The sequence below is a fragment of the Copadichromis virginalis genome, linkage group LG15 (genome assembly GCF_057382275.1).
Source record: "Copadichromis virginalis isolate Kocher_CV1m ecotype Utaka linkage group LG15, C_Virginalis_male_GT1.1, whole genome shotgun sequence".
NCBI lineage: Eukaryota > Metazoa > Chordata > Actinopteri > Cichliformes > Cichlidae > Copadichromis > Copadichromis virginalis.
The window spans coordinates 36099272-36113703 of NC_140632.1; the positions used below are offsets into that span (position 1 = coordinate 36099272).

General features: G+C 40.2%; 1 protein-coding gene across 8 annotated transcripts in view; it reads left to right on the forward strand.

Annotated features, from left to right (window-relative positions):
* The window catches only part of ptprsa (protein tyrosine phosphatase receptor type Sa), a 258396-nt gene that overhangs the window by 163720 nt on the left and 80244 nt on the right, over positions 1-14432 (forward strand). For all 8 annotated transcript variants that reach the window (XM_085433160.1, XM_085433164.1, XM_085433163.1 and 5 more), the window contains one exon: positions 14274-14384. In XM_085433160.1, the coding sequence (XP_085289286.1) occupies positions 14274-14384 (111 nt within the window). The remainder of the gene's footprint in view (positions 1-14273; positions 14385-14432) is intronic.

Here is a 14432-nt window from a genome sequence, read left to right on the forward strand (position 1 = left end):
TGCTCTGGTTCCTTCTTACTAATGTGAGCCCTCGTTTAATTTCCCAGAACATTTTCGACGGCACGTAACATTGATGTTTTTGCTGTTTTGTGTAAGCTAATGTATGTGTAATGCCCAGTATTTCCTTTTCTGAAGTCAATTATTTTCTCAAAGTGCCACTGAGAACACATGTTCATTTCTCTAGTTTGGGAATGCTAATTATTTCAACAGCCTTTACTTTAATCTGTGACTCGAGAATTCATTCAGCTCTAAATGTATAATCATTACATTGTGCTAAATGTTATGCTAAACAAATGAAAATCACCCAAAAAGGTTTTTTAAATGTGTTGGATGTTGGTCTAATAAATGGAGAAGAGGCACAAAGTTTTAAAGTAAAGCACACAAGCTCTTGTACATGTTAATATAACTGTTGGTCATCATCCAGTAGCTGGTGAGGGAGATGATGTTTTAGAGTGTAACAATGTAGAATGAGGTCAAAGGATTCACAACAACTGTGTCAGGACACAATAAGAGCAAGGTCCATCTTCTACACACTCAGTGGTGGATATGTTGTCTTGTTCCCATTGATTAAACCCCACTGAGAGGCCCAGTAAAGCAAAGTCTAATTATATAGCTAATTAAGTGCAGGCCCGCAGGTGGCTGAGGGCAACAAGGGGTAGATATTTTTGGTCGATGATTTGTCACCATTCGAAAAATCCAATGACTTGTTTGTGTTGTTGTTGCGAATGTATATCTGGGTAGACGACACTAAATAAAGAGTGTGTTGTCATTCACTTCCTGTCCTAGTTGTGGTCCTCGAGAGCTATGTACACAAAGTAATCAATTGGTCAACTAGCTATTCATGCTGTACCTTACAGAGCAAGTTCACAGTTCTGTATTTTTTATTGGTTCCTCTTTAAATTATTAGTGTCTTCAATTTTGAAGCAGATTGAATTTTAGAATTTTTTAAATTTCAAATTGAGTCCATGCCTTGTCTTGTAATTTCATTACATTCTTGCAGGGTTTTTTATTTTTTCTTATTGGTCACTCACTAGACTCCTGTGCAACTGTTGACAAGGATATAAATCATGTGAAACATGGGCTATATTTAGTACCAAGTATTGGTACAAGCACTGCCCCTCCTGCTGCATAAAAGCCAAATTTTTATGATGATGTATTTATGTCATGAAATTCTTTTTAAATATGTAAGTTAAATTTCATGCCATGAGTTGCTATTTTTTTTTTTACATTCCAGATATTCAAATTAAGCAGTAACAAATAGAAATGTGCACTGAAAGATTTAATTGCACAGTTACGATCACATTTTGAATTATTGTTGTTTGTTTCTCACGAGTATCCGGCAAGGGTAGGGTTTTTTTTCTCTCCACCAGTATTTTCTTTAGTCATACTGTATTATACTCATGTCGAGGGCCAGCTTCTCTCAAAAAAAAAATTCAATTACCTAGTAACCTTGTTAACATGGCTTTTTGAGTTTTGTGCCTCTCTGGATAATCCACAGAGAAATTCAGCTTGGCGTCTATTGTCTAATCTCTGTACCATCTGTCTTTATTTGTTTCATGATTTTTCAATTGTCTTTGTTTGTCCTGTTTAACTGAAACAGAGCTGTTTACTCGTCATTGTTTTTCTGAATGTTTTGTCCATATTTGTGTCTGAAACTCAGATGTGCGTCTGTCCACATCGCAGAGTCTTCAACACGTTTTATGTCATTTTGACCTTTAACACAATTAAAAAGCCCCAACGAGAAACAAAATCACAAGCCAATTAAAAAATGGAAAATTGCACTAATTGTGATATTTTACAACTAAAAATAAAATAACATAACTTTTTCATAATAAAAAAGAAATCCTCTAAATGTGTTCATAAATTATAAATAAAATGCACTGTGATTACATCTCACTGTAATAAAAACTGCTAACAATGCTGTGGTGGGACAAAACACCAAACCAAACTTTAGCCCTTGGAAAGTCACATTGAACCTTATCTTAAATAAACTATGTTTTTTTCTTTTCCTATTTATCTGTTCTTTCTTTGCTATTTTCAGAAACCTTTGGTAAGTGTCTTGCAAAGCTCAGCAAACCAGCCCACTGTCCTTGAAGCACATGGCATATTTATACTACTGTCCAGAATGCATGATTTCGCTGCTCCTCCTCCACCCTTTCCCTCCAATTCCACGTTCCCTATTTTTTCTTTCTGTATAGCCTTCATTTTTCTTTACCCTACTCCTCTTGGTTTCAACTATATATTCTTTCACCTCAATACTACAACTGGATTTATAGTAGAAAGACACAGAATGTGTTGAGGAAGCATCATGATTCACCTAGCAGCATATTTTCTTAAGCAGCAAGTCTTTTGAGGTAGCGTCATACTTCATGATAAAGGTAACATGCATGGTAGGTCGTATAAACAGTCCAATTTGGACCCTGTCCACATTATTTTAGTACATGTATCCATGGGATTCCAAGATTACCTCAGAAGTAACGGTATATGAAGTTACCTTTAAGATTTATCCCATTTACAGCAAGACAAGAGGCCCTAAGTAAATAACTGGAATCCAACGCAGTCATTTCTTTGCAGCCTGAAGCATTTCTGGGCTTCTTAAAGGGATATATAGCAGGCACGTTTCTCCAGCAATGCACATTGCTTACTGATTTATCTAACCTGTTTTACTTGAACCTCTGTGCTTACAATAAAGCATTGCTTCAAAAGCATTCCTTGAAGGTGCAGCGAGTACTGTCAGGGGCTTGAATTCTTAAACATCAGTGCAGAACTTCTGGAATGCATATTCCAACCCTAACTGGTGCTGCGTAAACCCTCTGGTCTTGGCCAAATATTTTGTCAGGAGAGCATTCTTCTTCTCTTGCCAGATTGGCCCTCTGCTTCACTACTTAACAAATGTCTTGCTCAGACTTTATTGCCCAGACTAGAGGCCAACTGATAGCCTCCTGACTTACGAAATATTTGCAAAAGATATACCCAGTCACTTCAAGCTGGATGTGTTTTACAGAAATTTCAAACTATACGTGCAAAAAGGAGGGGAGACAAGGAAATTACTTTCCCTTTTTTCAGTACCATAGCTCTTATAAGGTTATGTTAGCTTTGGGGGCTTGCTTTTATTCTATAGCTCTTCTGCTGGAAAGCTCAGCAGTCAGACAGGATTTATGGTGATTTATGGCTTGAGCCCCCTAGGCTGCCATCTTCTCATCCCCTTAGCTCTTCTAGTAGCCATCTTTGGTCCCTAATAACTTTTTCTTTTTTGCATTTATAAATGCACTTAAGAAATCCCCAAAACAGAAAACATGTGACAGCCTCAGCCTCCCCTCCAACTTCTTCTGATGTGCTGATCACTGTTGACAGTTTCTGGGGCCTCTCTGTTTGCATCAGGCACACTCTCAAGCCTTGGGGGGGGGGGGGGGGGGGGGGGTTAAAGGGGAAAAGGAAGGGGAGAGAAGCAGGAGAAAGGAGACCATGGAAAGTGAGCCAAAGTCCATCATTTCAAAAACTTTCCCAGCTTCCAGCTTCTGCAAAGAATCTATATTTCCTTCTATTTGGCCTTCATCTTTAAATCATGAAATGTGAATGTTGATTTAAAGTGTTTGCGCTCCCAAAAAAAGGAAAAGATACGGAAAGACGGAAATAGCATCACCACTTGGATGTATTACCGTTGTTTCCAACATAGCTGATTAGCTGACAGACTGGTTCCTTATGTTCCAGTCCCTGCTTTGCTGTCAGAAGCGATATTTGCATCAGGGTTTCCAGAGGACCTCCTACAGAGGTGTGTAGGGAGCTTGACATTTCTTCTTATCTTCCTATGTCTCCAGACCTCAGGCCCTCCCTAGCCTTGTCAGCCAGAACAGATTAACTGCGGGGCACAATGACAGTAAGAGGATGGGCAAAAGTGTTCTAAAGATTTATGTCCTTCCTATAATAAAGGCTCAAAATCAGGACCGTGACATTAGATGGCACTTTTAAGCATATATTGAGCTTAGTTAGAGTTGCATGTAACAGGTAAACACTCAAATCCAGTGTCATCAAAGCTGCTGTGAAGAGAGTGGCTCGAACCTCTGCAGGGGTCGTAACAACAGCTAGGTTTTCCCTCCGGCCTGCTGTGACACCACCAGGATCCGAGGCTAGTGTCTGTGGTGACGAGAAGGTCAGCCAGACGCCCTCTTGAGGGTGGCCAGACTCTGACACTCTGCCAATCACGCAACCCTATTTGCCCCCCCACACAGATGTGTAACATCTCTGGCCAGAGACAATCTGGCCATCTGGTTACAGACTTTAATAATTTTTGAAAAAGATATTCAGAGGATTGTTTAACAAAACAGCTGGGGTGTTCTGTGGAAAAAAATAATGCCACATTTGATAATATGAGGAAGACAGCGGCATGTTGAGATATATTTAGGTCATTGTCACCCTAATCTGATCAACCCCTGGCTGACCAAAGCTTAGATGGGAAGCTTATGGCCATTAGGTTGCATGCCCGTAATACAGGTGGATTTGCCGTTGTAATTGAATATTGGCTGGCCTTGTGGACCCAGCCTGCCTGGCCTTCCTCAACAAAGTTTTAGATTTTCATTCTCATGCCTTTTTATATTCACAAATTAGAAATTGCAAACCACTACAAACCAAAGAATCGCATTTGTTTTCACTCTGTGTGTATTTGTTTCTCCTTTATCCACCATCCTCCTCATTTAACTTATTGTTTTCATCTCCTTCTCAGTTTTTTGTCACACTGGCCTTCATAAGATCCTCCCCTTTTTAAACCTGCTTTATTAACCTTAACCTTACTCTAACCTTAACCTAACTTTGACCTTAACCTCTAACCTTCAACTAGTAACCTCTTAACTCCCGACTAAAATCCATCTGAGCTAAAGCAAGATAAACCAGCTTCCTGCAGCCTCTAATCAAACTCTAACTTTATAACAACGTAACCTTCCCAGCCCCATTTTCCTTTGTCTTGTGATCACCTATATTTATATGGTCTCCAGAGTTATTGCAGAAATGAATAAATTGTCACTTTGATTTTGCCTGGTTTTTCAATGACTCTTAAGTGATCACCGTGGCACAGTAACACTGTTTGTGGCTACAAAACGTTGAGTCTTTACAGACTAGGCAAATCTAGAACATAAGAGATACCCTGATTTTCCACTTTAATCACAATGTGAATAAATGTAGCAATAAATTAAACTCCAGTACAGTAAATGTCAACAAATGCTTATGTTAAAAACATAAATGTAAACTTTTTGATGTAGAAATATATAACATAGTCCAATAGAGCAAAAAGGAGCATTGTAAACCAGGCAGAACTTCAAACTCAGTGACTGAATCCTAATTGCTGGTATCACGAAAGATGGCACAAAAATGTAATAATCTGACCGGAAGGTGCTGAACATTTTCACACCCCTCATTGCACTGTAAAAAGTATGGAAAATGCAGGGCTGAGATTATATTTTTAAAAAATCCAACAGATTTATAAAACTATGTGTGCATTTCAAAATCAACAGAAACAGTTCCAGTTTCACTGCAGTTTCACTGTCAGCTTAATAAAGCTATAAATATGCCTGATTCTGTTTTATATGCCTTAGTCATTGTGCAGCCCCACAACCATCACTTTGTAATCAAGCTTCTTCCACTACTCATTAGACCTGTCAGTAACAGTGGTGGGAAAAACAAGGTGTAGTTAAACAGACCCTCATGATGTCAACATATAACAGTCCAAAAGCAGAACAAGTGTCCGTAACACTGCCGAGGAAAAATGTCACACTCGGGAAAATATCATCAAAACTTACTTAAACAGATCCTCTGTATTTTCTCTGGGCAGTATGCATGACTGCATGCCTATACATGGGCCAAACCTCAAATGTTAGGCTCAGTGGATAGTGAGAACCCTTGATCCTTAGCCCTGTGGGTGCAGGCAGTCTATGCCAAGTAGGAATAACCAAGGGCACATTGTTGCCATGAGTCATCCTTTGATTTTAAAAATGCAGACTAAGAGAGAAGCAATACTGCGGATACACACACAAAAGCAAACAAACTCTAAAACTGGGTGAAAGAGAGAAAATTAATAGAGCCGCTAAAGCAAGAAAACAAAAAGGAATTATAAAAAACAGTCAAGAGTGGAAGGACAGTTTAATTTGAATTTGAAGGGGTTTAAGTTAAGCTGGCTCCCCTTCCCACACCCAAAGCTGTGCCTGTAAGGGAAGCATTTTACAATGCAACATTTCAAACTACACTTAAAAAGCCCACCGGCCAGTGACTGGATAAGCTCAATATTTTATTGTCCCTAATGGGACATTTGGCTTGCAGTCAGCCATGTAACACAATACAGCCTCACAATAAACAAAGATAGAGAAACATACAACTCGCAGTGAAATGAAACAATTGGAAAAAGCAGGGAGATTGAATGACTGGGGATATGGGATGAAACTTGAGGTAAAGAGCCTATCTGTCACAGTTAAACAGGTTTATGACTTGTAGGATAAATAAGAACTTCAGCCTGTGTGATTTAACTTGCGGTTGCCTGAAGGCACAACCTGAAATTCTTGCTCAGTGGAGATTCTTCCTCCGCTTTTAACATGTTAAGGTTCAATGCTAATGTGGATGCTCAGTACTGAATAGTTGCAGTTTTTACGGACACCTTGTTCAAGTTCAGCTGGCTGGAAAAACGCCGCAGGAGCATAACTTGTCAACCTAAGAAACCAAACCTCTCGTGCTTGCCTCATCACCCTAAGTTACAGCCACGACCGAAGGCCAAAAAGACAGCAGTAGGTTAGCGCGATAAAACTCCCCATTGTTTTGTGATACCGGCAGTTAGATTGTTCTTTTTCTTTTAGCCCCCTTATATGTACAAGATTACCCAATGGTTTAATCGCCAAGTTTGAGTGACCCATCTAACCCAAACACCTCCTCTAACTATTACTAATATTAACCTTGAACTTCACTGATGTTGTGTCTTCATTTTTGTGTCTCCTCCAGTGGGTACCCCGATTCGAGGTAAGATGCTTAACCATCACGATAAAAACAGGAGAAAAATAAAAGACTTTAACTGACACATAATCAAATATAACCACTTCTAATTCCGCCAAAGTGAATAAATATGGGAAATAATCAGGGCTTTCCTGGTTTTAAAAAAATTACAACCGTTTTCTCTTCCCGCTGTCATTAAGACCCCATTTGTGTTCGTGTTCTGTGTCACATTCGTCATGTATGTTTGATACTCCCATGTTTAATGTCAACACTGATGTGCTATTCTTCCACCTGTGTGTGTGTGTGTCAGTGTGTTCTGTGTTTGTATCTTCCTGTTAATATTAAAAATCAGGAAACTTTAGATTAAAAGAGCAAACAGATGAATGGTGAGGCCTGTGAGCTCTGCTAGGAGTTGTGTTGCTTTTCCTTTAGTTTTTTTTACCTCTGACAATAAAGTTTTAGGTCATCAACAAGTTCATGGCAGAATGGTTGTTAAAAACAGTTTTTTTCTCCAGCCCTGCTTTGATATCCTCCTCATTTGTGCATAAACCGCAAGGACGCTAACCTCATCTTATATTTGAATGCACCTCCCTGAAAAAGATAAGATATCAGGGGCAGCAAAAGTTACAAAAGTTGCTTTAATTCCCTCATGTTACTCTACGGGATATAAACCTATAACTGCAAATTTAGGAAGGCTGCTGAGAAAATGCCAGCATGGGCATCCTTTTAACATACAAAAGAACTGCTTTTATAACTTCAGAGGATGAATAGACGAATGGAAGGATATCAAGGTAAGAATGGAAGGACACAGGTGTGAAGCAGTGTGACTCCTGTGAATTACACAAAGGCTTTGTTCAAATAATTCTTCTTCTCCCCTCATTTTTTCCCCCGGACATTTTAACTTTCCTTTGTAATTATCTATCCCACTTTATAACTGAAACATTCAGTCTCGGTTGATTCAGCGGGGTTGTTGTTAAACGCTTTTGTTCCACAGGCTGAGCAGGTGAGTGAATATCTCAGTTTCCCATGGTTGTCCATGTAACCAAGGGGATGAATTCAGCTCGTGTTTTTGATTTATATATTTATTTATTCCCCTGAGTTCCCTGATGAAGATAAGTGGAAGAGCATGGATGGATGTATGGATGGATTTAGATGTTATGATAAATAAGGGGAAAACCCCACAGTAGGTCCAGAGGTCCTCCATCCTCAATCGTTTCACACAACCAGTGCATGGAAATATTTTAAACGGTACCATGTTGTCACACATATTAAAGCACATCACAAGAGTCGGCAGTCCAACACAGCCAATCCAAGCCCTCCCTGCATCTTCTCGGTTAATTAAGAAGGCCTCATAAATCATATTGTGACAAATGTAACTTGTGAACTCTGCATTTGCATAATGACTTAAGCAGCTTGAAAAAGACGATTTTTCACCCATTGCCAATACTGACCTGCTGTCAGGAGTGTATGCCGCATATGTAATTACAAAACAAATTGGGTAGGAGTTGGAGGTGGACTAAAATTATAATAGAAGACTGAGGCGTTTGAGAATGACATGTTCATATGGACCTATGAACATGCAGGTGTTCTGTGTACAGATCTTTAGGGAAAGCATTGTTGTCTCACTGCCGAGTCGTTTCTATTTCACTCTGTGATAGAGTTGATTCCCATAATTTACAATTTCAATTCATTTTAGTTCCATACGAAGCCGTGCAGGTGCCAGCCTTGAGGTAAGCGATCGCTGTATAGGTAGCTCTACTCCCTACCTGCTTCATTACTAATTTCACGGGAGCGTTACAAGCCACCAGATGGGCTCTGACAACAGTGGCATCACACGTGGAGCCTCATGCTGGTGCGATCACAGCATAATGACCTTGGGGTGGTGGCAGAGCGTTGCGGAGTGACAGCCAGGACACAGACAGAGGGGAGAGACAGTGAGAAAATGGCAAGTCCAGACTTGGCTGCCATGTAGCGCTACTGGCTTCTTCATTTATGCAGTTATTAAAGCTGCGGGTACACAGCTGAAGTCTGTAACTTCCAGCGTGTTGTCATTTATAGCTGCAAACAGAATTGATGTCCCATAACTCAGCAGTTCTTTGTTAATTGTGCAGTTCTGTTTTCTGAAACAGCTGTTACAAAACTTAAATTAACCAGCAGTTTGTGAAAATGAAAAACAAAATTTTGGTTTGCTTTGGTTTGGTTTTTTTTGCTTTATACACCTCAGCCGCAAAAGGTTGATGGGGAATTATCGTCGGGTGGCCAGGCGAATAGTGTGGACACCCAAGGTTGTGAATGTGATAACAATAGGTACAGCTACTAAAAATCTCAAAAGATTTTGAACTCAGGGTCAGGTCAGAGGACAGCATTTCTGAAAAGCACCTAGGTTTTTCACATTTAAACCATAGGTGCATCTACTTGAGGGGTAGCACTGGCTACCCTTAGAATTTTTTTTTCAGGTGTGGCCTGAATACCTTTCTCAGTTATTAAACACATGTCTTTATGTGTTTGCACTTTTATATGGTAAGCATACAACATTTGAAAAAGCTGTCAGTAGAAACTGAGGCATTAAAGTTTTATTGGGATTGCAGTCTGCACTCTTCTGTGCATTCAGATGAGTTTAATGCATGTACTAGTGAGGTTATTGTGTTTGTGTGTCCGTTCATACAGTAAGGTGCTAATTTGGGGTGTTAGTGAGAGCTGGCCAGCCGTTTTGTTCACCGCCTAAACAAATCTATCAAATCCTGCTGGAGCACACTAATTGAATTACACAAATGGGACTTTGGGGGGGGGCACACATGGCAAAGCTGCTACAAAGCAGCGACTGGGGTGGGCAGACCACAGCTTTAGGCACTTTCTGAAATTAATCAACCATGCTGGCTCCTCCTCGCCCTCCTTTTATCCCCTCATCTGTCTTTTTGTTTTTCTATGCCTGTCTGTCTTTTTAACTCTTCCTCCCACCCTTCTTTTATTTTTATGGGGTTTTTGGGGGCTCTTTTTTTTCACTTCACCTCTCATAAAGGAGAATTTTGTTCCACTCATTTTCTCTTCTTTTCCACATCTCAGTTTGTGATTTTTTTTTTTCCACCCAGTCTTCATATTTTTTACCATCAGACCTTGCCATTTGGTATGTTCTGTGCTTGTTAGCTACAAAAAAGGACAATGAAGTCTGTGAAACATCTGAATGGTCCCTGTCTGTGAATAAGATAGCTCTCTAACCTTGACTTCTAGACAAATCTAGTCTGCTTTTAAGTTATCGTTCTAAAATGATCAAAATTGGCATAAACTGAATAGGACAGCAAAATATATCTGCTTTTAACAGTTTCTCAGCAAGAGTGTTTGTCCCTGAATCAAAAACATGTGTTTGATGAACCTCGTCTAGGCAGTCTTCTTTGTTATCGCACCTTGGCACCTCAGTCCTCTTCTTCAGGTCAGCCTGCAGCATGTGGCACTTTTAACCAGGGCAGCCGTCACAGCTGGGACGAATGCTCCATTACAGCCTTCTTTATCAAATGAATGAAGGCAGTAAACTTGCTGCAAGACAGTCAGAGTGAGCAGCAGGGGAGGTTGGAGGTTGTGGGTCTTTGTGGTCACTCAGACTTAGAAGATCGATCAACCTGGATAACTGATGTCATTAGGAGACTTAGCCACTTTTTTCTCCTTAATGCTGACCTTAATAGTGTGCCATGCATTAATCACTGAGTAACAGACAGAAGGGTATCTTTTACTGCTCTGACCTAGTAAAACATGAATTATAACTCAGCAGAGGCAGTTTACTAATGATTATTGTAGCTGTTGAGCGGACAGCCAGAGCTCTGATCCATTCCCAGTACAGCTCACATAGTGTCCTTGAAAAGTCAAGTGTCCTTTTTAAATGTCCTTAAATTAGAGAGCAAAGAAATAAAGTGGTAACCACACAGTAGTTCTGTATTATGCTGGGCTGGAGTTAAAGTTGTGCACTTACAATATCTATTTATTTATCTATTGCTATGAAAAGTGGCATCACTCAAATGGTTAATCTGTATTCAGGACAGGACAAAACATTAAAAACAACATTTTTTTTCTGTAGTAACTGGAACCACAGCAGTGATAAACCTGCAAAAACTGATTTTGTAACTGGAGTAAAGTACGGTTTTTGTTTGCAGATAATATATAAAGTAAAAGTACCCATGGTTTTTGTTCATGCAGACATGATTAGGAGCAGATTAGCACTAACACGAGTATTTTCTTTTCTGAAAAAAACCCTGTGATCTGTGTAGTTACAGCAGTTTTTATTTGTGATAAGGATTAATAGCTGGAGACAAGGAAGCCGTGGCATTAAGACCCCATATAGGATAAATTTAATAAGCATGTGAGCAACACTATAAATTGTTGTGTTTATCAGTAAACACCAAGTGTTTGAACAGACCCGGTGCGTGTTTTTCTTTGTGTTATGTTTGCGAAAGATAATTTTCAGCATTTATTTCATTTCTTGTGCCACTGGCCACTCGCACAACAGGCTGGCAGAGCAGACAGAGCGCATTATGCAAAACACAGAGCGCAGCCATTTAAAGAAACAACACACAAAAAGAGAAGTGATAGGAACAAAAAGACACGTGGGTCTTGGTTTCTTGTGTGCACACATGCATGCTGCAGCTCCAGATAGGTCATCAAAAACATTTGTTGTCTTTATACCTTAATATTATCTGGTCTTAGACTGCCTGCCTTGTCACTGGCCATTGCAAAAAAGTAATATTATTATTTTTTGCTTCCTCTTTATGTGGTGAGATAATTTAAATGAACTAAATCATTTACAAAAGAGCAAGCCATAGCTCAAGGAAAATGTATAGCAAAACGAACACGAAAAACTGTATTTAGCCCCGATTTTCAAAAGGCAAAGTCACAGAGTCAAACGGGGTTTTTAGTGTTTTCTTCCTAGAATTTTTAAGAAATACATTTTCTCAGAATCATGGGAGGCCTGGAGGCTATCCCAGCTGTAATAGAGCAAGTTATGACAACTTTAAGACAGAAGCTAATAAATAGTGTATATTCCCCCTTCTCTGACATTGTCCCTGTACATTTTTTTTTCATTTGCTTCTCTGCTTTCAAGCATCTTGTGCTTGCCTTTCTCTCCTCCCGAACTTTTTCTCCCATGTTCTGCAACTAGAAAGACTCTTTTGTGTGTTCTTCAGAGCTTCATATTGAAATAATAGCTCGAATGTGTAATGAAGCCAGTAGGGGCTTGGAAACAATAGATAATCCTACCTAGCATGGTGTCTTGGAGCAAATGAAACTCCCCATCTTCTCTCAAAGTGTATTTTTTCTCTCTTTGCACTCCCCTCTTTGCCAGAAAGTTGCAAACAACACCAAATGTTGTTAATAGTTGGCTCTCAGTGCATCATTGAGATATCGGTGGTCATATTTTGTTTACTGTCAAATTACACGTGATAGATTGATATTTATTTTTTACTAGAGGAAAATGATCAGTAGCCGCCGACAGCACGTGACATAGAACATCACTTGTTATTCAACTGTGTGGTAACAGTTAACAACGAGGGGCTTCCAGCGATTTTATAATTCAGCGCAGTGAGTGAGGGTGACAAGCCGCTGGCAGAGCTTTCTGGAAGCGTCCACCTGGAGTTGAACTTCACACAGTCCTTACTTTGTGGTCTCCCTTGTGCCGAGGCACTCAGCTTCTGAGCACATTCCAACCCACCTGCCACCGCGCTGGCATTTGCTGTTCCAAGTGCACATCAAACAAATCCAAATCAGATGCTTGCATAAACCCACGGCGAAGACTGTGCCACCTGCACTCTGCAGGTAGATTTTTTTCATTTGGTTCACGAGCTGTGTGCCAGGAACAGTTTCCCCGTGAGGGATGAGGATGATCTGAGTTTTAGATTGAAATGAAGAGATGCTAAAAAGAAAAAACAAAAAATAGAGCGCCATAGATTGCTGTGGCTTCGTGTCTTTATTATTGTTTTGAAAAGCAAAAACTGACCCAAAGGTATAAAATAGTCATGAGGGAAAGTGAGTTATCTTTATAATTAAGCAGGATCAATGATCTCATTTGTGGCACAGCTGAAGCACCTTATTAGGCCAACGTTCCAGAATAGTAGCCTTGTTCAACACTGTGTTCAATCTACTTTGCTGATGTGATGGAGTAGGTTATGGTATATTACAAAGCATCCAGGGAAGCTGCTGGCATATTGATGCTTCCTGGCTAAACGTTAACGAGCAATGGTGCTGTGTTTGTCAGAGAGGCCTCGGCTGCAATCTGTCTGCTGAGCCAGCCAGAAGCCCTAATGATATCATCAGGAAGTGCCGTCAACAGCGCTCTAATGAGGAATGATCTGACGCCTGTTGTTTCACCTCCCTCCTTTGTCCCTTGCACCTTTTTCTTCAGTGTCGCCAGGCATTTCGGTTTACTGTATTTGCGCATAGTATATAAGAAGTACTGCCGGTGAGAAATAATGTCTGAAAGTAGCTCAAAGGCGTCTGTTTTCGAACGCATAATAATGACAATAAGCGAGAAAAGAATGGGGGTCAAAGAGAGTGGCACACAAAATAGAGTAAATGTATAAGCGATTAAAATGCTTAGGAATTCAAATAACTGAACAGCAATATTAAAACCTGAATATTAATAATAATAATGCTTTATTGTATGTATTCGTTTGCAAGGTTGTTTGAGCATTTGTCACAATTTTGATGAGTAGTTATCACATGATAGCAGATGGGCTGGAACGCTGTGGATGTGTGGACATTTTCTCATAAACTCTCCCCCTGCACCAGCGCACACACGTACACACACACTAACACACACACTCTCCTCTGGTGAGCGTTATGCAAAGGGTGATTTACTAATCTCATGGGGTTTACAAGACCATCTCAACACCCTTTCTCCATTACCTTTCAGCATCCTTACATCATTACTTTATTGCACTTTCTTTGTAAGCGATCTCACATCTTACACGAGTTGCATAAACCAGCCTACTGTAGCTACAAATCCAGTGTGACTGATTCAGTCCACATTTTTATTCATTTATTTCCCCCCTTCTTTTTAATCTGTGGATGGCTGAGTCTGGAGTGGAAGCCAGTTTGTCATGCCAATCTGCATAAGCATTGCGGAGAGAAGCAGATCTTGACAAAGTGGTCCTGAGAAATTCAAGATACCCACCATTAAGAAGATTGTCTGACTTCTTCATGCACTGTCACAGACAGATTGACTAATCATTTCCTCTCTGCTTCCTGTCTCTCTGTCTTTTTCCTTCTTTTTTTTCCTGCCTCTTTCCCTCCCCGTCTCGTCTTTGTTCAATGTCGTCGTTTTCCAGGTGCCTTGCAGATCGAGAACAGCGAGGAGACGGACCAGGGGAAGTACGAGTGTGTGGCGTCTAACGTGGAAGGCGTGCGCTACTCGTCCCCTGCTAACCTTTATGTGCGAGGTAGGGAGCAACCCGGTCAAAGAATCAGGCCAAGAAAACAAAACAAAA